The sequence below is a fragment of the Hemicordylus capensis genome, chromosome 6, assembly GCF_027244095.1.
Source record: "Hemicordylus capensis ecotype Gifberg chromosome 6, rHemCap1.1.pri, whole genome shotgun sequence".
NCBI lineage: Eukaryota > Metazoa > Chordata > Lepidosauria > Squamata > Cordylidae > Hemicordylus > Hemicordylus capensis.
Window position 1 is genome coordinate 108,011,169 of NC_069662.1, and position 27,874 is coordinate 108,039,042.

General features: G+C 44.4%; 3 protein-coding genes across 8 annotated transcripts in view; 1 reads left to right on the plus strand and 2 right to left on the minus strand.

Annotated features, from left to right (window-relative positions):
• LRRC3B (leucine rich repeat containing 3B) overlaps positions 1-27,874 on the minus strand; it is a 402,453-nt gene that overhangs the window by 297,117 nt on the left and 77,462 nt on the right. The gene's annotated exons all lie outside the window — the stretch shown is intronic.
• LOC128329802 (uncharacterized) lies at positions 1,420-27,215 on the minus strand. 5 transcript variants are annotated; one of them, XM_053261528.1, is made up of 11 exons: positions 27,116-27,215; positions 17,538-17,709; positions 9,839-10,229; positions 8,689-9,747; positions 7,439-7,533; positions 7,213-7,335; positions 7,081-7,113; positions 6,833-6,889; positions 6,670-6,729; positions 6,475-6,582; positions 1,420-6,065 (listed from the first exon to the last, which is right to left on the minus strand). In XM_053261528.1, the coding sequence occupies exons 5-11, from the start codon at positions 7,491-7,493 to the stop codon at positions 1,693-1,695; spliced, it is 4,809 nt and encodes a 1,602-aa protein (XP_053117503.1). In that variant the 5' UTR covers positions 7,494-7,533; positions 8,689-9,747; positions 9,839-10,229; positions 17,538-17,709; positions 27,116-27,215; the 3' UTR covers positions 1,420-1,692. The 5 variants fall into 5 exon arrangements, with proteins under 5 accessions (XP_053117503.1, XP_053117502.1, XP_053117504.1 ...); XM_053261527.1 differs by having other exon boundaries at positions 8,689-10,229; XM_053261529.1 differs by lacking the exons at positions 17,538-17,709; positions 27,116-27,215 and having other exon boundaries at positions 8,689-10,301.
• LOC128329805 (bcl-2-related protein A1-like) lies at positions 7,428-8,183 on the plus strand. The gene is made up of 2 exons (XM_053261539.1): positions 7,428-7,983; positions 8,061-8,183. Exons 1-2 carry the CDS (start codon positions 7,615-7,617, stop codon positions 8,160-8,162), a joined length of 471 nt encoding a protein of 156 aa, XP_053117514.1. The 5' UTR covers positions 7,428-7,614; the 3' UTR covers positions 8,163-8,183.

Here is a 27,874-nt window from a genome sequence, read left to right on the forward strand (position 1 = left end):
TGTTAAGGTTAGAGGGCTAGCTGCAGGGGTAGGATTCTTCATATGCTCCAAAAACTCCCTACTGGTCTGGTTTCCTGCCACAGAGGTAGGCACATTTAACTCTGCCAAACCGTTCATGAACAGATCCCAGCCTTTAGGGAAGCGTTTGGAACGCAGGGTATGAACTTGAGTGAATGCCTTGATCAGATCCATCATGTTGGAACCGTCAACAGCCGTCCCCTTATAGACAAAACGCCCCCGCTCATCCCACGCTGTAACTGTAGCATTCTGCCTCAGCTTGTTTAACAAAATCTTTGCCGAGTTCCTAGAACGCACAGGGAGAGTGTCCAAGATTTCCTGAAAGGAGGGATCAGAGCTGTGTGTAGCTTCAACAGCTGGCATCTCAGGCTGTGGTAGAAACAGGTTTAGTCTTCCCTTTTCGGTATCACCCATTCTCACATGTGTTAAATATTTTTGAAGTAGGCCCTCGTAAAGTTTAGCCTTTTCATATTCTGTTAAGTCAGACCTCTGAAGAACACCTTGCATTTCAGTGTCTAAAGCGTAGATTGTAGCAGCTCTGATGTTTTCCTCCTTAGGAGGGTTCCCTTTTAGCAGATCTAACTGATGTTTGGGGACCATGTACATCTTTTCCGCATACTCCATTATTGTTTGGTTAAAAGGCTTGTTATCAGAGGAATTGCAATACCTAACAGCGGCGCTAGAAACCCTCCAGACTGCTTGAGCAAAAGCTTCTTCTTTCTCAGAGATACACGCTTGTTACTCAGTTTTTTAATTAATCCACGCTTTTTTCTTAGCACACGCAACTGGTGCGGAGACAATGGAATATTTCCTTTTAAGGTGTTTAGGGCAATCTCGGATATGGCTGATATTAAATCATCAGAAGCTGCACATAGTATGGCTTTCCTCTGCCGTGCTGAGGCACGAATAAGGAGTTTTAAGAGGGCTAGGTTTCTCTTCACACGGGTAGACATGGCTCTCAGAGCAGTGGGGTAACAGGAATACCTGTGAAAGCATCAGTGTGACCCCCTTTTGTATCCCCCCTTTGATTTTTTCTTGATGTATACGACAGGCCATTCGGGAGGGAAAAGACCCGTTCTGACCCTATAATCCTCAGGAGTTCTAGGGTTTAAATCCACAACTAGATAACCATAAGGCTCCCGTGTGGCATCGTGGTAGGCCTCAGTGAAATACTTGACATCCCCGGGGAAAATCTGACGCGCCAAATTAATGATCTGTAATTTATCCCTTGGGTTTTTAAAGAGCACCATATACTTGGCATTAAGGCTTATGGTGCGGGCCGCTTTCCCTTTGTAGAAAACATTCTGTGTGATGAGAAAAACGCTCAGATTCCTGTGGTGAACAAACTCAGTGAACGCGCGTTCAATTTGGTGGCTGTCAGATGAAGCACTCATCAGGTCATCCAGAACAAGAAAACAGATTTTATTTGGGGGTAACAAGCCATCATCATCAATTTTCTCAGGCATACCTTCTACAAATTTTATCATAGGGTATTTACAGAGCATTTGTTTGTACAAAGGTTGCCAACAAGAGTAACACCATACGATTTTTTCAGGCATCACAGATAGCACACTGTGTGCATTGTCCAGCATTTTTTTAAGGAAAAATGTTTTTCCGCTATTGCTTGGTCCCGCAAGGATAGCGGAGAAGGGGTGTTGCCATCGAACATCCATTTTAATACCCGTAGGGGATAGTCTTAAAACCCTCAACGATGACGCGCTTATCAAACACCACTCTCTGCGTCTTCCTCAAAAGACGTGTTTCTATCTCCCATCTCCTCTTATTTCTAACGATGCCATTCTGCTCTACCACAATCTCACGTGGCGGGTTCCGGTCCGAAACGTAGGCAAAAACCAGATTTTTCAGACTGTCAAAATTAATTTTTTGACAATTAGAAAAGTTCAGAGTAATTCCCTTGACCTTAATACACGATTCCCCCCCTGACAGCTTGTAGCCGTAAGATTTAGGACCTGTGCTCACAAACTCTGTTATGTACTGGTCTGCCGGTAGTTCGTTTGTCAGCTCCCCTAAAAAGTTTCCAAGGGGTGGGTTGTACTCCCCCTCACGAGACACATAGATCACAGAATCTGTGTCATGGTACAGGCACCGTTCCCCCAGCTTCTCCATGATAGAGTACAAATGCAGGCGTGCATAGGCGGTTGTAAAGCACGCCAGAAAAACATTTGTGTGACCTGGTGGAACTATACGTTCTTTTGCATCTTTCCAAGACACACAACATGTATCATCATCAAGGAATTCACACATAGAGACCTCATAGCTATCTGAAAAGAGGTATTGGAAAAGCTCATTAGGGCTTTTTACTATGGATGTCCTAGGAAGGTTTGACCTCTGAGCAAATTTCCCCCACAAGGAATTTAAGAAAAGCTTGGCTATCTGGCGTTTAGCAGGATTTGATTCAATCATCTCGGGGCGTAAACACACACCTTCTTTCTTATAATACTCAGCAATGTATTTCTCCCTATCCTCCCTGCTGACATACTCTGCTGGGTAGCCCGATGCCTCTTGCTTCTGTCTGAGAAATGTTTTGACGTACTCTGAAAAGAGGCTGCCAGAACTCCTTTCAAAATGCCAAACCTCATAGATCTGTGCCACCCTGTAACCTTTAGCCACAGCAACATTCAATTCTACAGTGCACCATGTACCCACTAAAGCCCTTTCCTCATCATTGTGCCTGCATTGCTCCAGCTGCTGTGAGTCTGCACAGAGACTGCACAGCGGAAACATGAGCTTCCCGTTCACTTTGACAGGGAGGACAGGGAAAAAGAGACGGCGTGGTGGGTATACCTTCACCTTGGCAATTCCAAAATATTCAGAGAGTGGTCTAAAATCGTCATAAATTACTTTAGGGTGTCCTATGGGAAACTGGCGATTTCGCATGATAAATGGATAGAGAGAGGTAAAATCTGAGTAGTGAATCTGTTCTCCCTCCTTCGCCTCATAATACAGACTCACACATCCTGTCCTGCCCCCAAACAACGCATCTCTAGGTTCCAGAGGTTCTGGAAATCCCTGCTGCTTCAGAAAATCTACCACCTTCTGATCCCCCTTGACCATGTCACGCCACTCATGCTCCCATATACAACGGACTTCAAACCCCATGCGTTTTAAGACATCTGCTTTCCTCTCACTAGCATTGTAGAGAAAACCATAGGTTTCCGACAACATGGGGTGCTGTTTGTGTGCTGAATAACAGGTTACACACCCGTGATAAAAGCAGCCATTAAATTCAAAAGCACATTTCTTTCCCCCATTCACAGAATAACCATCTAAATAATATGCCTTAACACCCCCCGACGCCTCCTGAAGCTCCTGAGGAATATCAACCTTAAACTCACCCCCTTTCAAAGCGTGTTGAATATGTATGTTTTCCCTGTGGGCTATGTATTCCAACCATTGAATGGACATAGTTGAGAATCTTTTGCACTGATGATGGTAGTTATCTGGGGCCGGTATGGCGATCTCTTCATCTTTCAGATACTTGTAGCGGTACATTCTTAAGCACACACTAGCAAGCGTAGGGTATTGGAAGGGGTCAATACCCACCAGCACCCTGGCATTTTTCCTCCCCATAGGTTTATCAACGACATCCCATGTCATCTCAACCAATTCATGTCTATATTTTGTACAGGCCTGCATCAGGATGTCTACATCTTTCTGACAGTAATAGGCCAATTCCTTCTGCATATCAAACGTTTTTGATTTGTTTTCCTCATACCACTTCATGAATTCTTCCCTATCTGCAGGCTTCATAGCATCCACACCGTAGTCCTGGGGGTCTGGCATATTCCCAACATAACTCTCATTTTCTTTTTTATTAAAGAAATGTGGGAAATAGCCCTTGCAGCCCTGAAAACCCATAGCTTTGGGGAGTTTTGCTAGAGCCATGGGTAGGTGGCATAGGGAATCTATAAATTTTATGTCATTTTTTGTAACTGTTATACACAGCAGTTTTCCCCCCTGTGTGAGCAGCTCTACATCGAGGCCTTCATTGATTAGCTCTCTCAGTATCAAAATGCCATCGTAGCTCCGCGAGTTGTGAGCCAGAAAAGTGCACCCCATAAACTTATTATCTGATGTAAAACGTAATACAAACTCATTCAGACATTTATCTCCCTTAAATTCCCAATAATCCCCTTGGGGCCCCCACTTCTCCCAATCTTTCTGTTTCTCTTGATATGCTTTAACAGGTTCCACAGTCTCCCCTTCAAAGGCCTTGGCATAAATATAGTTTGGGACGTGGACCCCATCCTCCTGCCTGCATTCGCAGTCATAAAACACATATTTTACTGATATCTCGGGGTACTGTAGACGTGGAATGTAACACGCGTGTTCTACCCCGGGGGAAAGGTACTCATAACAGACACGGCACTGCTTTCCCCTACAGATGCGTTCAGTTTCATGACCCAGCTCGACATAGCGGAAGCACTTTTCACATAGATCACGCGGGATGCATTCTACCCGCCCCACGGCGGCGAGCTTCATATGCTTTCCTAGACACTCATGTGATCTACACTGCATCTTGCATTTGGGGCATCTGATTACACGCCCCACGTGTTTTACACATCCAGCCTCTAAACAGCGGTGGCACCTCATCAAACAGTCGTGTGTGTGTCTGTAGGGCGTGTAGCAGACATAAAAAAAATTTCTGGTCCCAAAAAACCCCTTGATGTTCTTAACCCCATAATAATGATCCTTATGAAGTAACAGAAAACAGGTTTTGAGGTACTTCTGTTCAGGAGTTTTTAAAATACTCCATCCAGAAGTTCCCCATTGCACAACAACAATATTGACCTTCATGTGTGTCTCTACGGTTTCCACGTCTGCATAAGACACTTGTTTTTGCTCACTCCACCCAAGATCCTGGTACAACTTTTTTGCTCCCTTTTTTATCTGTGTAGCGGTGGCTCTCAAATCTAGAACAGCCATGAGACTCGCTGCAAAACAGAGGGCTGTGTTAGGCATGGGGACATCTATCAGATGCAGCCTCTTTTTCTGTATAATGCTGCTATAGGGTATTGATTTTATATGCCTGCGACCGGCTCCTCGTGGGGGTGTGATGACAATCACAGCCAGTGTTAATACACCATCAGCTAAAATTTGTGCATAACTTTGAAGCAGATTAGATATAGCGCTTAGGAATGCCTCAGCGTTCAGATGGCCTGCCTGTCTCCTTGCTGAGTAAAGGGGGTTTGAAATCCCTGGCGCTCGCAATCTGAGCTGTACAAAGTCCCCTGGTTCTATATGGTTGTTTATATTATCCAAAACCCTTTGAATAGCAGAATGCATCCCAGATAGCGCATCACAAAAGGAGTGTACTCTGTCCAAATTCACAAACTTGAATTCGTAATACATTTCAGTTCCATTAAAGCATGCATAGCTCCTATTATAACGCTGTATAAACTGAAGATCCACAGGTGGGGTTTCTTCAGAAATGCCTGCTGCTTCTTCAGAAGAGAACTGTTGGGAACCCGCTGCAGGTCCAACATCGAACGCCAAGCCTCCTCGAGAAGCTCCGCTGTGGGTAGCCCGCTCTTTGGGGGTGGCATTCGGGCCAACATCAGAAGCCTCACCTAGAGAGGACCCATTCTGGGTTTCACACTGTTCAGTAAAAGCATTCTGAGGACCGGGGCCACTAGGTGACTCCTCGGATGGTTCAAATTCGTCTGAAGAATCAGAAGCATTCCTATACCCTCCTGGCTGGTGGTTAGATGTGGACCCTCCCCCCACCTGTATGCAGACAGGGTATGGTTGATCTTTTTTATTTCTGTCTACGAAATCACACACAGGGTTTGCACATGTCTTTAGACATTCTAGCTGTTGTGAAGTATCACTAATCACCGCCATTTGTTTACGTATAATGCGTTTTGCTTGTTCAAGGTGTTGCTCAGCTTCGGCCTTGCGTTCAAAAGCCACAGCCCTAGTCCTTATCAATGTCTCTATGTGTTCTGTAACACGTGCCATGCTGGCCAAGAACTCGTTATCTTGGGCGTTCAACTCTTGGACATCACGGACCCCCGGTTCATGTTCTGAAACAGATAGATCAGAGGGGGGCAGGGGGTCACCATGTATGTCTGGAGTAAATCACCCACAGCTAGTAGGTTTGAACGTGTGTGTGTGTGTGTGTGTGTTTGTGTGTGTTGTGCCATGGGGGGGGGGGGTAGACTTACCATGCTTCTGAAAGGGTCTCTGGGTGTCTTGTGGTTTTGCCCGCTCCTAGGGTTTCCGGGTCAGCTATCGTCAGGTAGTAGAGGGAACGTCTTCAGGAATCCACGCAGACAAGGGGGGGGGTCCTCCCCAACATGACACATAGGTGTGTGCATGATGTGTGAGCGTGTTTGTGTCATGCGGTGCAGAAATGTCTTACCCGCATGGTACAAACATGTGTGTTACTGAAGTATGTAGCTGTTTGTGTCATGCAGTGTGGAAATGTCTTACCAGGTTCCAGGATAGCCTTTCTGGTTTTTTTGTAGGCTGGCTGCACCTCCACGTCGGAGTCCCTGGGCGCCATGTGTCCGGGTTGATGCTGTTCATGGGATACTACATCTGCAGATAAGGGAATCATACGGTTTTATCAATAAAAGCTATACATAAATAAAATAGTTAAAACATTTCATTCTTTCTTTCTCCTACCCTTACTCTTTGCTTTTCTCTTCAATCTGCTTAGACGTGCGGGGGCTGGTTCAGGTTCTTCTGTAGGGAGAAAAAGGGGGGGGGCATGTTAGATAGAATTAGTCTGAGGTTTCCACACGGCGTATACGTTTGCAGGGATGCTTTTAAAATAAAGCTATTTTACCCTCTAGAGCACTCTCAGTCAGATTCCGCAACCCGTCCTGGGTATTTGTCAGGTCCACTGTGAACAACATAGGCATGTGTTAACCATAATTATTAATAATTCTATTTGTATCCCCCCCACCCCCCGGCCTTCCAAAATAAATAAATAATAAAAATGGCTCAGGGCTGTTTACACAGAGAAATAATACAATTTGTTGAATTTTAGAATGAGATATTACAGAGAGATTTGGGGGAGGGGGCTGTTCTTACCTATGTTATCATCACTTCTCTGCCCTATGCCATCTACAATAAAGAGAGAGAGAGAGAGTTGGTCTTACTCAGAAAACCCTTCAAAACAGTACTCATCTAGAATTTATTTTAAATTTTTAAAATGTAATTTACCAGATACTGTGTTTCTAACAGCCTGTGATGTGAGAACCTCATCCTTTGGGATGAGATATGGGTCCGAACCCTTTGAGAGCGAAAAAGTGGCTCTCCCAGACCGAGGGGCTTGAACAACATTTTCTGTAGAACATCAAATATAAATCAGTCATGTATATATCTTCATAACATTTTAAAACAATCTAAAAAAAGGGGTGGGGGTGGGGAGAGTAGAATATAGCCATACCCATATCTTGAGGGATATCGAGAAGATTGCTCATTTCATCATCCCTTATGCTCATCTTCTTTGGTGGTGTTTTTCTTTCTTTGTTTTGGTGAGTGCTGTTGAATATATACAAAAATACCCAACCAGGGACATGCTCAGACATATCCTCCCCAAACAGAACCTAAACGGGCAACAAGATGGAATATCGGCATGTTTACTCTCTTGCTGTGGGCTGTATCCGGCAGGCCTGTGGAAAACCAGAAGCGGTGGGGATAGGCCCCTTGCTGCTTAAAATGGAGGCCGAACTAAGACCCCACATGGACTCTCTTCACCCTAACAGCTTGCTAGATATTGAGAACTATTTCACATCCGTGATGGCTGCAGAATTTGCAGATGGGAAAATCAATAAGGGCAGATTTTTAACTATTTTTCTGTTCGGTGGTTTGCTTACAAAAAGTCTCACAAAACGTCTATGTCCTGCGGTGAGCCAGCAAATCATGGACAAGATGGCCCTTTTTATTACAGATTACATTGTGAGGAGTGGCTGGCATGAACACGTGTGCTGGGTGAGTTTATTTAATTTAAACCATTTACAGGATTGTGAGTTGTGCATGCATGACCCTGTTTTATTTGTTTGTTGCAGGAGAGCTGTTTTGCAGAGAACAGAAACTGCCCTTGGAATACTAGATTTCTACAGATGTTGAGGCGTACATCAAAAATGCTGTATATAATACTGCCTGTGTAAATATAGGTTTTAAGAATAAAAATTTAAAAATAACAAGGGTCAGGGTTCTCATTTTTTTAAAAAAAGACCCTGTGGGTAACATTCAAACCAATCCTGGCCCCTAAAACAGACTCTCCGTATATAAAATAAGCATTTACTAAGGATTCAGGCAGATTCAAAATCAGGCCGCATGGCGTAAGAGGAAAAAATGAGAGAAAAGGGGGTAAATTACTAAAGTTACATGCACTTTTAAACCATACAAGGCCCTGAAAACAGGCTCTCCATATATAAAATAAGCATTTACTAAGGATTCAGGCAGATTCAAAATCAGGCCGCATGGCTTAGAGAAAAAATGAGAGAAAAGGGGGTAAATTACTAAAGTTACATGCACTTTTAAACCATACAAGGCCCTGAAAACAGGCTCTCCATATATAAAATAATAGCATACTAAAATATCAAAAGATTCCAAAGATATCAAACAGATTCAAAACCAGGCCCAGCAGCATATTTTAGAAAAAGCAAGTTATAAAATGGTGGGTAGCCATACCACAGACTTCTTTCTCTGCAGGGTCCTGCTTCTGGGGAGTGCTTCTGGGCGAAAGAGAAAGACTTCCTGCTTCAAACTAGTTTTATCAACGTGAGTTCTATGCCCACATGGTCTTGCAAGACCTTTCTGATTGGATGTCCACCAGCATGCTGGTTAGGGGAGTGGTAAAAGATTCATGATGGCTGATGGGATTATCTCCCCACTGCTAAAGGACCCATTGTCTGATGAACGCATCCTCTTGTTGGACCCCAACCTACTACAGAACCCTCAGGGCTGGTGAAGTTCCTTGTAAATATATCTGTAATAGGGTATCCCCAGCAAAAATAAAGCAGTCATTTGTTTAGAGCCAGGGTTATTTTATTTATTTATGAATTGATACATAATAATATAGTATTTTAATAGACATACAAAAACAGTCAGTATTCTAGGAAGAATGTATTAACAACAACAACAAAAAAGCAAAAAAAACCCACATACCACTAGAGGGCAGTCGTGTACAACAGTTCCATTAGACTTTTGCGAGGGAATTTATTCAGGTATCTCTGGAACAAGAAACTGTCTGTATCCCCTTTTTTCGAGGACACAGTTCACAAAAGAGAGCATTCTGGAATCGTTCTGTTGTGGGATAGCTTCTAACACAGCCTGCGGGTCATCAGAACCCTTAACCCTGCTGATGAGGTTTAGAGTCTGATTCACGGTATCACTAGATAGCAATAACATTTTCAAGCTGTAAGCAATTATAATAATTATGTGGAGCACTGCTTTCACACACATCCTTGATGACAATGTTCTAATAAATCTGGAAACATTTCTATCGGTCCAAGTAACACATTCATGTGAGTCTTGCCCCCCTGCTTGAACCATACACCCGTAGCATGAATCATACATGTAATTCTTCAGGCAGTATTTTAAAATTCCATATACCCCCGCTCTGACAAGGCCTTTCATAGCAGAACGTCTTTTCCTTGCTGGTATGTAATCTGAATCATCCACTTGTAGTCCTAGGAAATTCTGCATAGTAACATGGCTGGGTTGATGCGTTCTCACAGCGGGAGGATTCTGTAGGATGGGGAAGGTATGCTGTTATTACTATTTCTTTCTATCTTTCTTTTAAAAGAGATATTCCCACCCCTAAATTCTCCATACGCACCCTGATATGCATGTTCCCGGGCTCTGTATAGTTCCATATTGCTAGAGGCAGTGTGTCAAGGCCGCGGTCCTCACCCTCCTGGGAAAACATTAAAGAACACAGTTTTTATGTTGCAGCCCTGGGAACTCTCACATACTCCCCAAGTCTGTAACACCAACAGTGTTTATTTACCTGAGCTCCAAAAGATTCTGCTGCTGCATCTTCCAAGATTCCCTGCCAGATTTCATAAAGTTCTTGGTCTTCTTCTTCGGGACGCTTAGCTGGTGGGAATTTCTCATCATCAGAACTTGTACTAATATACCGCTTTCTCGGGCTAGGGTTTACAATTGTTTCTTGTACAATATCCTCCAAGGATCTCTCTGGGGAACCCATGATCGCTCAACCCGTGGGTCTGCAAAAACAAAGTGGCACAGAGAGAAACGGAGTATTCCTACTGAATCAGAATGGCCAGGCGTGTTCGTAGAGAGCTCACTTGACCCCGATACGGTCAATAAAGTTGCACAAAATGGCCGTCCAACCATTATCACGCCTGCGCACTCGGTCCTTTCCAGACACTGAAACCTGTTCCTATTGGTCCAGGCTGACTAGGCGTGTTCGTAGAGGGGTCACATGTCCACCTTCGGACATGTCTGGACATATTCTGGGGTAGGGGTGGTAGGGTGGGTGCCAGACTTCCGGGGTGAGGGCGTTCCCCTACTTCTGGCCCTTCCCGACCACATGGGGTCTCCTCTGGGCCTTTTCGACCAATAAAGTTGCACAAAATGGCCACCCGACCATTATCACACCCACTCACACGGGCCTTTCCGGACCCTGAAACCTGTTCCTATTGGTCCAGGGTGGCTAGGCGTGTTCGTAGAGGGGTCACATGCACCCCTTCGGACATGTCTGGACATATTCTGGGGTAGGGGTGGTAGGGTGGGTGCCAGACTTCCGGGGTGAGGGCGTACCCCTACTTCTGACCCTGCCCTGCCACGTGGGGTCTCCTCTGGGCCTTTTCGCCCAATAAAGTTGCACAAAATGGCCGCCCGACCATTATCACACCCGCTCACTCGGACCTCTCCGGAGCCTGAAACCTGTTCCTATTGGTCCAGGGTGGCTAGGCGTGTTCGTAGAGGGGTCACATGCACGCCTTCGGACATGTCTGGACATATTCTGGGGTAGGGGTGGTAGGGTGGGTGCCAGACTTCCGGGGGTAAGGGCGTCCCCCACTTCTGGCCCTTCCCGGTCACGTGGGGGTCTCCTCAGCCCCTTCCGATGACGTATTTCCGGTGACGTAAGCGCATTTTGACAGCTGCATGCCCCGCCCCCCGTGACGTCACTGTGACGTCATCCTCCAGCCACGTGCTTTTGTTTGTAAACAAAAGCACATGGTTTTTGACAGCAGGTATGCCCCTATACTACTGATATGTTTCACAAAGTGCTGCTTATTACCTATTATTGTGTCTTGTGTATTTTAATCTGTGTTGACTTTTAAATATTTTAAATTTTGTACACTGCCTAGTGTAGAAAACTTAAAATATAACTTTGTACACTGCCTAGGTCACCTTAAGTGGTGCAGTGGAGAAATTCTTGACTAACAAGCAGAAGGTTGCTGGTTCAAATCCCCTCTGCTATATATCGGGCAGCAGCAATACAGGAAGATGCCAAAAGGCATCGTCTCATACTGAGTGGGAGCAGGCAATGGCAAATGCTTGACTAAAAAGCAAAAGGTTGCTGGTTCAAATCCCCTCTGCTACTATATTGGGCAGCAGCAATACAGGAAGATGCTGAAAGGCATAATCTCATACTGCGTGGGAGCAGGCAATGGTAAACCCCTCCTGTATTCTACCAAAGAAAACCACAGGGCTCTGTAGGTGCCAGGAGTCAAAATTGACTTGACGGCACACTTTGATTTGCTTACACTGCCTAGAGATGTACATATCAGGTAGTATAAATAAGTATTTTATGTATAGCAACATCTTCACTCCCTAATAATATTCACTGCCACCCCTTTGCTCCCCCAGACTGGGAGTCCCCTTGGTGAAACTGTTCCCTCAGCTCTCTCACATTGCATCCCCAGCCTCAATGAAGATAGGATATGCTTAGTTGAAGTAAAATAGGGCCACCTTATTAATGTACAGCAGAATAAGACCTGCAACGAGGTACCTAACTAATCAGAGTGCAGATACTCCTCCCATGTGGGACCACCTGCTAGGGAGGGCCTTCCCACAACAGGGCAAAGGGCAGGATACTGATTCAGTCAGGCGCTAGGTCCCTACTTCCTCTCACCATGAGACTTTCCCCCGCTGGGGGGGGGGGGGAGGCAACCTGACCCACCCCCTACTCAAGCTGCCAAAGCTCTGAACTGGTGAGTCGTGCCACCCATCGAGCAGAGGCCAACACTCCAGGCTACAAAATCCTTGAAAAGTTGTTCCATGCCCACTCCGCATGGCCCTCCAGCCGAATACTGTTAAACTATCTACCCAATATCCGCACTCTCCTGCCACAAAAGTGGACTGCCACCCCTTTGCTCCCCCAAACTAGGTGTTTTAGAGCCACCCTTGGTGATACTGTTCCCCCAGATCTCTCCCATTACTCTCTCATCCTGAGCCTTTTTAGCTTGACTCTTAAAAGAGACAGAACACAACAGCATTACTATGGTTGTATTCAAACCAGTAGCTTAACCTAGGGAATTTTCATAGGCTTGTGCATTTTGATTCGGCAACAAAACATTTTGTGTCCGAAAATAGCATTTTTGGATGTTTTGTATACAAATCGAAATGAAAAAATTAAAAAAACAATTATTTTTTTTGGGTATACAAATCAAAATGACCCTATTTTGGAGCCAAAGTTTTGTTTTGTTTTGTTCTTCAGAGCTTTGGTCTCTGACTGCAGCAACTAGGGAGGCAGTGAGTGTCTGTCAAGAAGAGATTAACAGAAGATAAGATATGCAAAAAGCAGGCATCACAGAGGAAGCTCATTTCCTTGGAATGTGTTCTATTGTAATGCAATCGTGTGCTAAGAAATTCTGATTGCCAGCTCTAAAAAACAATGCCCTTTTCCACTCTCTAGTCTGATTGCTTTGAGATGGTGGTGGGGGTGGTGTTTCAATTCATTAACAAGTTACAGTACTTGCTTGCTTCTGCCTTTCTGGCTGCCTTATTCAAGAGAGAAAGAGAACTAATTTTGCACTGCATGTCTAAACTCAAGTTTCCATGATGCCATGCTTGTCTTGCTACCTGCCTGATCCCAGCATACTGCTCCCTATTTAGTTATCATGTATGTGTATATAGTATATAATGCAATTCAAATGCCTGCCTGCCCGGCATAGTTCGTTGTTCTGCTGCCTCTGTGTGATCTTGCTTTGGAAACCGGTTCTTTGTAAAGCTCTGCTATTGTTGTTGATGTGTTGAGAAAAATGTCTGTGGATGAGAACTGCTTGCTTGGTAGAGGGAGAGTAGGGCACACTTGATGCTGCTGTTAGCCGTAGTTTGCTGCAGCAGTGGAGCGTGGGCTTGGGGGTTGCAGCAGTGGAGGGTGGGCTTGGGGGTTGCAGCAGTGGAGCATGAGCTTGGGGGAGTGAGGGGTTATTGAAGTTTGTGTGTCTTTGGGGCAGAAAGGGGTCTGCTGGGGCAGAACAGTGGGTTGGGTGGAAGTGCCCCAAGGGGTGCCTGCCATAACCCAGACTCCCATGGAATTGGCCTAAGGGCTGCTTTCTTAGGAACTGTCGAAGTTGCAGTGTCTTTGGGGCAGAAAGGGGTCTGCTGGGGCAGAACAGTGGATTGGGTGGAAGTGCCCCAAGGGGTGCCTGCTACCACCCAGATTTCAAAAGAATTGATCAAAAGGTTGATTTTTTGTGATTTGGGGAAGTTTGAGTGTCTTTAAGCTTTCCCTCCATAGGGAATAATGGTGATTTCAGCAGCCCCATAACTGCACTTGGGGGGCACTGGTGTGATGCTGAGCAAGTGGTGGTGTAGTGCACAGAGGGTGCCAACCACCCCCCTGGATTACTAACCCGTTGGGGTACTGGGCTTTGTTGTTTCTGAGGTGTTGAGTTTAGATTCTCTGGTAGCAAATGATATTTTTAATGAAAAACCATGAATCCACTCTCATATGCTACTAGAGAATCTACTAAGAGTAGTAGAGAACACCTCTAGAACAACAAAACCCTGTACTTCATGGGTTGGCAACCCATGTTGGCACCCTATGTGCACTACACCGCCACTTGCTCTGGGCCACCACAGTGCCCCCCAAGTGGAGTTATGGGACTGCAGAAACCTCCATTATACCCTACGAGGAAAATCTGAAAAACGTGTAGCTTCATTAATTCTTTAAAAATCAGCCCTTTGCCAAATTCCTCTTAAAAAATTGTGGTAGCTTCCTTGTACCGACTGGGCACTACCACCAACCACACTCCACTCTGGGCCACCCACCCCACCCCACCCCCCACGTGTGAAGCTATACTTTTCCTGCACCCTCCATGATACCCTATGGGGAAAATCTGAAAGATACACAAACTTTAAAAATTCACCAAAAATCAGCAGTTTGCCCAATTCCTTTGAAATTTTTGTGGTAGTTTCCACTCATTGGGCACTATAACCCGCACCCACTCTTTTGACCATGTGACCCATTTTTAAATCCAAATTAATTCAAATTCGGATTAATTTGGATACAAAACAAAACTGGGGTGATTTGGAAGGCTTAATTTCAGACAAAATACAAAATGGGGTTGATTCGAATTTGGTACAAACCAAAACAGAAAAAATACAAAATGTGCAACCCTAAATTTTAACAGTAATAGATACAAAAACAAAAGCAAATACTGAAGTGGCTTTGCTGTGTTTTGTTTTTAATCTCTAATATTTAATCTGTGGCACTAACAAATACTCTGTTATATATACAAACACATACAAACCATCCCAGTGCTTCAAGGATGTCAGCCCTAGGGAGCAGAAAACAAAAATGTAGTTTCCTGGAGATTAGTACTATGCATTCAGTCAGCATTGTCAGGAAGCTGCTGAACACCTACTTTTAGTGTCTAGTATGGTCTAATATATTTCTTTATTTGAAACTGGTGTAGATGTATAAATTCTCTAATTGTTTCCAAATCGTCTTGTCACTTCCACCGCAATGAAAGAGTTGAATCTTTAATGGACAGTTCAGACCATTGTGTTTCATCTGCAGAAGCAGCCCTCTTTGATATTTTGCCAATAATCTCTATAGGGTGGAAAGACCATCATCAATCTACGATCAGTGAGAAAAGGCTCTGATCTGCAGGGGAGGAAGCCTTAAAATGTTTACCTCGCTGGCAGACGATCAAGGGCTCCTTCCTGGGCAGGAAGATCACCCACCTGGATGATTGTAGGCTACTGCCAGCAGCATGGAGGGTCAGGGCCTGGGATGCATCTTCCCAGCCCCTGGGACTCCTGTAATGCAGTGTGTGAGGGCACAATGCATTATAGGGATCCTCCCACCACTGGCCGGGAGACTACTCACATGTAGGTGTCGCGCAGAGCCAAGCGGCACCAACACACGAGCACTATGCCCAGTTTAAGGGTGCCCTTGTGCCCAAAACCTGGGCTAAATGATGGACTCCCTAAGTGGGTTCACACACACTGGCAAAACCAGGCCACGCTTCCTTAGCTTGGTTTTGCCTGCATGTGTGAATAGCCCCAACGTCTTGAATGATTGCTGCCTAATTATCTGTTCAGTGCTTCTTTTTGCTATATTTCCACCAATGAAATGTCCATTATTCAAACTTCACTGTAAGTAGAAAGTTTGGGTTATGACCACAAGGACTTAAAGGAGTGTATTTTATGCCAACAATGTTTGAAATGTTTTTGCTAGGTGACTATATTGGAGGTTGATGGCCAAGCTGTGGCAAGGGTCTACATGTGGCACAGGGAGTCGTACTCCTGGACAGCAGCAGGAGGACCTGTGGACCCAGAACATACAGAGCTTCTCAAACCTGAGTCCTCAGTTGTTGCTGGACTGCAGCTCCCAACATCCTCAGCCACAATGCCTTCATTGTGGTTGGGGCTGATGGAAATTGCAGTCCAACGACATCTGGGGACCCAGGTTTGAGAACTCCTGGGCTAAGGCATATAATCGGGCAGCACTGCAACTTATGTACACAATGTTTTGCTGTTGTGTGCTCCACAGCTAAGTCAATTAGAAAGTGAAACCATTCTAAGGCTCTTGGGCTGTATATGTACTGCTGTGTGCCCTGGAGTGGCATCATCCCTACTTTGGCAAGAGTTCCACTAGTAAATTCCAAAGAGGTCAGCAACCTCTTTGATACTATGGCTAGAGTTGAGACAACTAGTTCCTCATATCTGAGGTAGTCTTGGGCTTTTGTTTCCTGAACATCACCACCACCACCCCCACACACACACTCACCCATACCTCGTGGCAAACCACTTTTGAAACTAAACCTCTTTCCAAAAGAAGTTGATGATGAAGCATTGGTGGGACAGGGTCTGCTGGAAAATTAAAATCCCACTAGCATGCAGAAAGTAGTACTTTGGATGCTGGCATATATAGATAAAAGTAATATAGGGCATAATGTTACAGGTAGGAAAATATGTTGATGATGTCATGGAAGAATGTACAAGATTGCCATTATTTATTTTAATCCAGCTATTGTTACTATCATGGTAGCAATAACTACTTGCAGTAGCTTGCCAGAGCAATTTCTATGACTAAGGAACTGAAATATTTTAGCTGGTTAAAGTCCAGTATAGACTAGGAAAGTTAATATACCATGCTATAAACCGAAGAGATTCTCAGTGGCACTGATGGCTTAATTATTCACATTATTCTCCAGTCTCTTCTTATTTCCTTTGAACTTCCTTTGAAGCCCCGATTTAGGACTCTGCTCTGAACTGACACTTACATCCGCTTTTTCATTCCTAAATAGATCTATCACATTTTTATCCCTGGTATATATGCCACAGATAATTATGCATGAAAATCAAGAAGATGGGGAGGGATTTCTAGGCAAGTTAAAAGTCAGTATAATGTGGTTAAGACTCTTCAGTGTTTCCAATGTAAGCAATGTAGGCAAATTATGTTTTACTGAAATCTGCTTCTATTTACATTTGTGAAAATACACACGTCTGCTGGTATTTGGTCTGTAACTTGCACCTTAGCTGCCATATTAACCACCCAGTCTGGCTTACAGACAGCTGGAAAGATTAAGGTTGTAGGGTTTTTTCAGCCTTTCAATCCATGCTTAATAGGGAAGTGGATTCTAATCCACATCAAGGATATTAAGATGAATTAACATGGGGTCCGGTGGTGTGGCACAAGTAGAGACCATTGTATCCTATATTTATTATGCTCGCAATACATGAAGTGATAGAGGAACACTGCAAAACTATGCATTAAGGTAGTCAGCCAGGTAATATCCTATTTCAGGTCAGCACCTGCCACATACATTGTGCTTAAGTGTACTAAAGACAGCTGCTTATCTCAAATGAGAATGACATTTTCATCTGATTTCATATGGTGGCAGTGACAAAGAATTTGAGCCAGTTAATTGAATTAATAATTCATTGAATTAAGGATTCAATTAAACTGAGTCATACATTTACAACTACCACGCATCCAGCGGAACTTAAAATAAATTACCAGACTTGCCAAGTTCAGGATAGCAAAGGTACTGAAGGCATGTAATTCCTAGGATAGTCTACCATCTGGGTCTCACAACAGACATTACCTAGTGAAGGAAGGGGTGCTGTTCTCAGCTGGTACAGTTCAAAATGGTACCCCTTCCTTTCTGCTCATTGCTGTTGTGTCCTTTCAGGAACTGATCCTTTGCGTGGCATCCACTTTACTGATTACTTGTTCAGTGTTTGTTCCATGTTGCTCTCTATAATTCACCTGATGTCCTAGCAGAGAAATATTAGAATCTCAATGGTAAGTGCATAACTTTTCTACCTTTCAGCATGAATCATATATATATATATATATATATATATATATATATATATATATATATTCAAAGTACATCTTGTAACACATCTAACAAGCATCAAAGTAATCAAACTTACACTGCTTATTCTCAACACAATAATTGTGCGGATGTAACAAGATAACAGAGCCATAAATTAGCCCTTAAAACAAAGAGTACACGGAGTCTGAAGAGTGCTGTTAGTAATCACGATTTGTAAAAAGACATAGATAGGTGTATTTGAAATTTGCAAGAACAGTAGCATATTCACCCTTCTATCTCCACCAACTAATAGAGTTGTCACATCTTTCTGATTTATCAGCCTATGTAGCTGACTTTGCCTGGTTGAATTATGATTCATCCTGGAAGCTCTGATTCCAAGATAGTGATCCAGGCATACTCCTATTTTAGTATAACAAAAGCACATCTGGGGTTTTAAAAAGAGCCTTTATTGTCAAAAACAGACTTCCTCTTAACATTTGTATTGACAATTCTTCTGAGGAAGATGTTGTAAGCAACTCAGAGTACAGAGGAAATGGCTTGTTTCATTTCTGGAAGTAGTTTTATTCTCATCAATAGAGAATGACAGAATAAAGTTCTAAAAAAAATACCATGATAAAAATCCCCGTGATATTTTTAAGTATAAGGCATGGAACTTCTGTGACTTGTCGGTTAAGGTTATCACTGCATGAAAAATGGTTAGAATTTTTCTCCTAGGAGCTAGCCCCATTTGATGTCATGCAGCCTAAAGCGGGGGTGGAGCAACCGTTGATTGGATGGGTTCAAAGAACCTGGGCTGCCACCAATCAGGGGCCATGCCTGGCACCCCAGCCACACAACCTGCATCTGACATCAAATGCAGGGGGCATGTTGGGGGACCGCTGGCGGGAGGGCCACCGGCCACCGGGCTTCCTACATTTTGTGGTCAGCATTTTTACACTAATTTATGAAGCTGCCTTATCCTCAGACTATTGGTCTATTTAGTTTAACATTGTCTACATTGACTGGTAGTAGTTCTCCAGAATATTTTCCTAGCCTTACCTGGAGATCCCACAGACTGAGCTGTTACCACATTTGCTCAAGGGTGTGGTTGCTATCATACCCTGTGACTATGCTTGTGATCTATGTGGGGGAAGTAACTTGAATTGAATGAAAACATGCATGCAGCAATAAGAAGTGTTGATATAGTTGGTGTGATAAAGACAGATAAGAGTTATAGTGCCCCAAAGGGAGAAATGGAGTCAAGACCAGGTTTCTTTGAAAACAAAGAATATGTTTATTAAAGACAGAAGTATGGAAGTAAAAAGCATACGTATCTATCTTTTGGGGAGTCGGACGGAATCTTTTAACTACAAGATCCAGGTCCTTAAGCAGAGCACCAAATTCCAATGAATGCAAGCTCAAGAGGATGTTTTAGAGCTGCTTCCTTCGTAAACACAAAGCAATATTATGTATGTTTAATTAAGACTTTATTCCAGGAACAACTCCTCCTTTTCCTCCTTTTTCCTTTCTGACTCTCCCACACTCTCTATGCAGGTCCCATTGGGACAAGATGCCCAAACTAGAGATGTGCACGTAACCAGCAGGGGGCAGTTCAAAGGTGGGGGGACACCTTTAAGGGCTTGAGAGGGTGAACTTACTACCACCCCCACCACGTTTTCCCCACTGGAGCTCTCTTAAAAACTGGTCTGGAGGGACAACAGTGTATCTCCCTGCCATCCCATTCTCTCCTTGGTCTGGAAGTGACCAGAAGTACCACACGCATGTGCACGCGTGACATGCGAGCACACACAGCGCACATGCGCCCGACATGCGCACGTGCATGGAATACTTCTAGACCAAGAAGAGAACAGGGCAGCAGGGATGTGTGCTGCTACCCCGCTGGACTGGTTTCTAAGAAAGCACAGGGGGAACAGGCCGGGGGGGGGGTAAATGCACCCTCCCCTGCCCTTAAAGGTGTCCCTCTTGCCTTTGAACTGGCCAAACCACCGGCTGTTCAGACTGAAGGCCTGTAAAAGGTCCTCTGAACAGGTTCATGCACATCCCTAATCCAAACAACAAAACACAAAAGATAACTAGATAGAATACAGCGCATCCCTCCCCTTCATAACAATCAAAATTGAATTGATTTAAAATTTAGTAACAAAGTCTTGAAGTCTTTTATGTGGTCTCCTGTCACGCAAACTTCTCCTAAGTATTGGGAAAAATCAAATTCCTTTTCAGCTCCTCTCTTGAGATCAGACTCTCTTCTCTCATGTTTCATAGTATGCATGCTGGAAAGTCTTGAACTGTTACATTTCTTTCTATCATCACTGCAGTGAAGTGACCCATTTATGGCATTAGGGAAACCTCGATATCCCCATGGGTAGATGTCTGAAGGCTGCGGATGCAGATCTGACGTAGTAAGGAGTTTCTTATAAAGTAAATGCCTTTCAGACAACCTTGCTGTGGTGTTCCAGCCAAAGAGTTCCAGCTGCTGTCTTCAGAGTATCTGAAACATAATACCTACCAAGTCAGTTCAGAATAAGACTTGTAATGCCAAGTCAGTTCAGAATAAGACCAAAATTGTCCATGATTTGATCATGGATGAAGGAGCTGACCTGGCATGTATAACTGAGACCTGGTTGGGGGAGGCGAGTGGTCCAGTGTGGGCTCAGCTTCTCCCTCCAGATTATTCTGTTGTGGAGCAGGTTAGGGGATGTGGGCGGCGGGGGGTGGAGTGGCTGTGGTCCATAAGAATACCATCTCCCTTACCAGGGCCCCTGTGAGACAGTTGATGGACATTGTGTGTGTATTTCTGAGGCTGGGAACTAGGGATAGATTGGGGATTCTGTTGGTGTACCGTTCACCCCGCTGCCGAACTGACTCCCTAACTAAGCTGATGGAGTTGGCTGCAGAGTTGGTGTTGGAGTCTCACAGGCTTTTGGTGCTGGGGGACTTCAATATGCACTTTGGGGCTGGCTTGTCTGGTGCGGCTCAGGAGTTCATAGCGACCATGACAACTATGGGCCTATCTCAATTAGTTTCTGAACCAACTCATGTGGACAGCTACACACTTGATTTGGTCTTCTGTTCGGATCAGGAGGGTGTTCCATGGGTCAGGGATCCAGTAGTTTACCCATTGACATGGATGGACCACTACCTGGTTACGGTTGGTATCACAGCCACAATCTACCCCTGCAGGGGTGATGGACCTATAGGGTGGTCCGCCCAAAAAGGCTACTGGATCCAGTAGGTTTCCAAAAGGCCTTGGAGGGTTTTGAAGTTGGTGTGGCTGGTGATTCTGTCAATGCCCTGGTGGGAACCTGGAATAAGGAACTCACCAGGGCAATAGACACAATTGCTCCGAAGCGTCCCTCCAGACCTGCTTCAAAAATGGCCCCCTGGTATACCGAGGAGTTGCGGGGGCTGAAGCAGCTGGGTAGATGACTGGAATGCAAGTGGATTTGGGTCAGCGCTCATTGCGTCTGTGGGTTCACGTCTGGCAGAGCTATCCTGGGTTGTGAGGAGTATAATTTCTGCACTTTCTGCTTCAAATCAGTTCCCAGAGGTGCTCTGCTGTGACGCTTTTGGTGGATTCTTTGTGGACAAAATCTCCTGTATTCGGGCTGACTTGGACTCCACTATTTCTGCAGGGTCTATGAAGGAGGTGTCCAGCAATCCCTCTTGCAATGTTAGGTTGGATCAGTTTCAATCTGTGACTCCTGAGAATGTGGACAAGCTGCTTGGGGTGGTGTGGCCTACCACTTGTTCTCTGGACCCTTGCCCGACTTGGCTGCTTCTATCTAGCAGGGAGATTGTTGGAGCTGGTGTAGTTAATATCATAAATGCATCACTGAGGGAGGGTAGGGTGCTTCCTTGTTTGAAGGAGGCAATGGTTAGACTGCTTCTTAAGAAGCCTTCCATGGACCCCTCAGCAATGGATAGTTATAGGGTAATCTCCAATCTCCCTTGGTTGGGCAAGGTGATCAAGAGGTTGGTGGCTGACCAGCTCCAGGAGGTTTTGGAGAAAACGGATTATCTAGACCCATTTCAAACTGGCTTTAGAACGGGTTATGGGGTTGAGCCAGCCTTGGTTGACCTGATGGATGACCTTTACTGGGGAATTGACAGAGGGAGTGTGACTCTATTGATTCTCTTGGATCTCTCGGCAGTGACTGATACCATCGACCATGGTATCCTTCTGGGTTGCCTGAGAGAATTGGGGATAGGGGGCACTGCTTTGCAGTGGTTCCGCTCCTATATCTCAGGTAGTTTCCAGATGGTGGAGCTTGGTGACAGTTGCTCCTCAAAATGAGAGCTCTTATATAGAGTCCCTCAGGGGACCAATACTTTTTAATATCTACATGAAACTAATGGGTGAGGTTATCAGGAGTTTTGGTGCTGGGTGTTATCAGTATGCTGATGACACCCAAATCTACTTCTCCTTATCATCTGCATCATCAGGAAATGGTGTCCATTCCCTAAATGCCTGCCTACAGGCAGTAATGGGCTGGATGAGGAATAAGAATTTGAAGCTGAATCCAAGCAAGACGGAGGTGCTCATTATAGGGGCTCAGAATCTGAGGGGTGAGTTAGATCTCCCTGTGCTGGATGGGGTTACACTCCCCCAGAAGGAGCAGGTACGCAGCTTGGGAGTACTCCTGGACCCAGGCCTCACCTTGGTATCTCAGGTGGAAGCGATGGCCAGGAGTGCTTTCTATCAGCTTTGGCTGATTCAACAGCTGCATCCATTCCATTCCAGCTGCCTTTGTACGTAGTTCGGAAACTTCAGTTGGTTCAAAACATGGCAGCCAGATTGGTCTCCGGAGCAACTTGGAGAGACCATATTATGCCTGTTTTGAAACAGTTGCACTGGCTGCCGCTATGTTTCTGGGCAAAATACAAAGTGCTGGTTATTACCTTTAAAGTCCTTAACGGCTTGGGTCCAGGTTACCTTAGAGAGCGCCGCCTTCTGCATGATCCCCACCGCATGTTAAGGTCATCTGAGGAGGTCTGTTTCCAGCTACGTCTGGTGGTGACTCAGAGGTGGGCCTTCTCTGTAGCCGCTGCTGGGCTGTAGAATGAGCTCCCTACAGAAATCCGTCATTTGAACTCTTTATTGGATTTTAGGAGAGCCCTTAAAACCTTTCTGTTTGCCCTGGCCTTCCAGGGTTTTTAATTTATTGTAAAGGATTTTAAATGTACCTGTTTTTCAGGGTTTTAAAATTGTTTTATTTTTTATTGTTTATGGTATCTTATATTTTTAATTGTTGATTGATTTTAACTGTCTTTGTTTTATTTGTAAACCGCCTTGAGCCAGTTTTGGAAGGGCGGTATAAAAATAAAATAAAATAAAATAAAATAAAATAAAATAAAATAAAATAAAATAAAATAGGAAATGATAATGTATGGAGAACCAAAATCAGCCAGCATCCGCACTTCATGGCCATTTAGTTTAACTTTACAATTAGACAGGCTCTGATTCTGTCACACTTTAAATTCCATCAAGAAGCAGTTCATTTGCCTCATCCTCATCAAATGGTGAATCAGTAATGGAGTGGACAGCATACTTGCAAACCCTTTTTTTGCACCTCTTGCAAGTAACCTTCTGTGCAGGACAGTGAGCAAAATTGGCCTTGTGGACAGAGCCTCCACATTAGTGGCACTAGTAGCTCTTCCTTTCTTGTGCTACCACTTTCTGGGGCAGTACCATATGAGAAGATTGAGTATAGAAGAATTTAGACTGAACAACCTGGATTCCAGGATGTTGGTTTTGGAGTACCAAAGAGAGCAATTTGGCACAGTGAAGAGCATTTTCTACTCTCCTTGCCATCTCTATAACTTTATCCAAGGTACATTTCTGGAGGATTTTGTTTTCATAACAATCTGATCCCTGATCGTTTCATCAGTAAAGTTGGCACGCTTACAGCTTATACTTAAGGCACGCAATGCTATGATATACTCATTGATAGATTCACCAAGTAGCTGGGATCTAGAATGGAACTTGTAACGTTCAGGAGTCACATTCAAAATAGGGTTGAAGTGTAGCTGGTGAGCATTGATTTGTTTGTTGGTGTGGGAGGAGGATAGACTTTGCCACAAAGTGGTAAACTGTAGCTTTTGAGAAGGTCTGGAGGGACCTGCACAGTTCAAAACCAAAGTATGGCGCTCATGCTGACCCATTTCAGGGGGACCGCCACCTCACTGAAAGTTGCAGGGAAGGAGAGAGGAGCCAGGTCAGCAAGAACCCTAGTGCAATGCATGGTAGCTTAGCACCACCAATCCCTAGCAGAAGGAGATTCAAGGGAAATATCCCCAGGAATTGTTTGACCAGAGCCTGTGTGACTCAAGACACCTGCAGGTGTTCAGGCGGTTGGAGAAAAGCGTGTACATTTCACAGGTTGGCACACATGCACACACAAACATGAACTGTGCAGACTGAGAGGAGAAGGGGAATACTTTATAGATATTATTTGCCCTAGAAGTAGGGTTAGGTGGATGCCCATGTTGAAATGACCTTCAATGGCTGGTAACAAAGGCTTGATTGGGTTTGGGGCTGGTGATGCCCATTACTCCACTTAGATAGTTGAGCAGACAAAAGTTTGTCCCTCTTTGACAATCAGTCTGGGATGTCCTTGAGTTTCTGAAAAGGGAGGAAAGTATGCTGACCTTGAATACTCTCTAGGAAACATCTGTGGCTCTTATTATGGACAGATGTGGGCCCTCCCTTGAGCAAGAAAGCCAAATTAATGCCAATACACATCAGCTCAAGGTATCCTCAATCTTTTGTTTATGGCCAATCTTAGTCCACTTCCTTTTTGAGTCATGTCCTCCCCCCCACCCCACCGGGATGCTAGGAAGGCCAGATCATGCTGATCACAGTTCCATGCTCAGAGGCCAATCATAAATGCAGTGGGAGTTGTGTAGAGAGAAATGGGGGTTCAGCTGCCTTTATGGCTGCCTTTAATGGAGCCTGGGGCTTCTACATGCAAAACTCATTCTCTAGAAGAGGTAAACCATAGCTGTCTGCCACAAGGATGCTTTCCAATTAGACCCTGCAACTGGTTCACATCGTATCTTGGAAGTGTGCTTCCACACTTCCTGTGTTGTGACACCACAGTCCCTACGTGGACAGCAGGGTGCCATTCACATTTCCAATGCCTTGTTTCAAATTTAATCGCTGTGATATAGAGCTAGGACGTCATAGGAACATAGGAAGCTGCCATATACTGAGTCAGACCATTGGTCCATCTAACTCAGTATTGTCTTCACAGACTGGCAGCGGCTTCTCCAAGGTTGCAGGTAGGAATCTCTCTCAGCCCTACCTTGGAGAAGCCAGGGAGCGAACTTGAAACCTCCTGCTCTTCCCAGAGCGGCCCCATCCCCTGAGGGGAATATCTCACCGTGCTCACACTTCTAGTCTCCCATTCATATGCAAGCAGGGCTGACCCTGCTTAGCTAAGGGGACAAGTCATGCTTGCTACCATAAGACCAGCTCTCCTCTCCTACAGTAAGTCGTATATCCTGCGTAAGAAAGTTGCTTTTGGGGGAGGTTGTTAGTTTCCACAAGACTGCCCCCTCTGCTGTTTATGTTTCAAATGTGACTTGCCTGGATGGAGGCATTTTGCTGCTGTTGAGCAGCTGGTCTGGAAAGTGCCAAGGCCAGACTAACTTTCTTGGGCAAGGCATTCAAAGGTTCTGTCCCCCTCACCCACCCAAGTTCACATTGACTGAGTCCCCACAGAACTGAGTCCCTACATAGGCTGGTGCTGTTGTGTGTGTTGAAAGAAACAGATAGGAAGACTCAATATTCTAAGCCCCAATAACAATCCCATTCAGACAAGGTGCTAGGAGCAAAAAGAACTTGCCAATGTCAGAAGACTGAGATGTCAGCACTGTTCTACTCTTCTGTCTGTACATTTGCGAAGTGCAATCTTAACAAGTAAGGTGAGGGATATTTATGTTTTTCTGGAAGAGGAGATCTTATTTGTGTGTGCTGTGCCCCGTGGAAAACTAGAGAAACAAATTACATTCTAAACTCAATACTGTACACTGTCAGTGCATTAAAATGGGATCAGATGAACCTTTTGCCTCTCATTACTCCGAACAGACAATACTACAGATGCTGAAGTCTGTGGCTCATAAGATAGATCCCAATAGAGAATGTGTGACCAGGGCTCTCGCCTGGGATGTATGCTGTGACTACCAGCCTCTATTGCTGTGAGCAGACTAAATATAATTGGAAGTTAATTTACCATGGAAACCTTAATGATATTTGAAATAGCAGATGGATGCATTTGAGAGATAACAATGAAAACCGTCATGGCAGGAAAATATCTATCATAATAGCAGTAATAAGTCTCTGCACTTCTCAACTCTGTCTATTAACATCTGCAATCTTTTTTGCTATTTGCTGTGCAATCAAATGCATTATTTTCCATTTGCAAGCTAGTGATGGGCTGCTAACTCAGAGTCCCTGAAAGACTTGATCTCTCATGTCAGAAAGAAATGCCACCCTCAAAAGAGAGAGAAACTAAATGCATAGCCTTTGTTGCTTTTTTAGCATCATTCTCTGCATGTCTGAGACGTCAGAAGCCCCAAGGAGTGTTGTTTGAACTAAAATAAATTTGAATTAAACTGGAATGGTTTAAACTGTGTCCAAAGAAAGATTTTCCAACACGTTCCAAAGAGCAACAGGAAGCGTTTATATACAGAGTCAAACCGCTAGTCTGTCTACACTGTTGTTACTAGCTGCCAGCCACTCTCCAGGGTTTCAGACATTTTCCCCAACATTACTTGACAAATGATTGCTGTCCCCACTCAAACTTACCTTTGTTTTCAGTTCTAAGTGGCCTGAAAGCATAATGCCAAAAGGTCGTATTCTGATCTCCCGATGTAAAGGCAGGGATGTTCCATAATCAGACACCCTCATCAAATTAATCCATACAATCCAGTTCATTAAACTACTTGAGTTCCACTTGGGGAGAGCAGGGGTGATAGTGGTTGTCTTAGGCAACAATTACTCCTTACAAAGATACGTGCAAGAGCCATAGACAAATACAGCGTGCATGCTTTGCATGCAGAATGTCCCAGGTTCAATGCCTGGCATCTCTAAGTAAGGTTGAAAAAGTCTCCCATGTGAAAACCCTGGAGAGCTGCTGTAGTTGGTGGAGACAATACTAAGCTAGATGGGCCGGGGGGAGGGGTTGGTGGAAATGGACAGCAGGGCCAAAAAGTAAGTTTTAGCAAGTTACAAATAAGCCTTGAGATAAGTGTGTGTGTGTGTGTGTGTGTGTGTGTGTGTGTGTGTGTGTGTGTGTGTGTGTACACATCTACAGACACACAAACATCCCTACCCCTACCTTAAAAATATAGAATCACCATCTGTCATCACCATATAGCCACCAAGAGCCAGCGTAGTGTAGTGGTTAGAGTGCTGGACTAGGACCGGGCAGACTTGAGTTCAAATCCCCATTCAGCCATGAGACTTGCTGGGTGACTCTGGGCCAGTCACTTCTCTCTCAGCCTAACCTACTTCACAGGGCTGTTGTGAGGAGAAACCTAAGTATGTAGTACACCGCTCTGGGCTCCTTGGAGGAAGAGAGGGGTATAAAATGTAATATAAATAATATAATATAATATAATATAATATAATATAATATAATATAATATAATATAATATAAATAATATATATGCTTTGCATCAAGAGTTTCTGTAAAAGATTTGAAATATAACTTGCTGCTACATATTTTTACAAATTATATATAAATTGGTAATGATAAAAATGGAACAGAAAATTAACACTGTGGCGGGTAGGGGATAGCTAGCTCACGTTCCCCCATAGCTCACACCCAGCTCCAGCCTCAGTTGAAACCTGAGGGTTAATCCAGAGGTTAGAGTAATCAGAACTGCAGCTGGATCCCATAACTGTGGTTCCGATAACTCACACGTCATGCAGGGCCAGCCTGAGATGAGTTTTCCTCAGTTTTCCCATGCCAACCGAAGGCAGCTGTGTGTGTGTATTTGCCTCAGTTTCTTCATGGTGAAATGCATGAGGAAGAAAGGGTTGAAATGTATCCAAACTGAGATCATGGACCAAAACAGTTTGGCAAGCCACAAG

Bases quoted from the DNA above. Each gene is read 5' to 3' on its own strand.
- LOC128329802 (XM_053261525.1), bottom strand. From the start codon at position 7,580: ATGTCTGAGCATGTCCCTGGTTGGGTATTTTTGTATATATTCAACAGC. The intron at 7,336-7,438 runs GTATGGCTATAT...GATGTTCTACAG, and splicing joins CGATATCCCTCAAGATATGG to AAAATGTTGTTCAAGCCCCT. The intron at 6,066-6,474 runs GTAAGACATTTC...TATCTGTTTCAG, and splicing joins AAAGGCTATCCTGGAACCTG to AACATGAACCGGGGGTCCGT.
- LOC128329805 (XM_053261539.1), top strand. From the start codon at position 7,615: ATGGAATATCGGCATGTTTACTCTCTTGCTGTGGGCTGTATCCGGCAG. The intron at 7,984-8,060 runs GTGAGTTTATTT...TGTTTGTTGCAG, and splicing joins GGCATGAACACGTGTGCTGG to GAGAGCTGTTTTGCAGAGAA.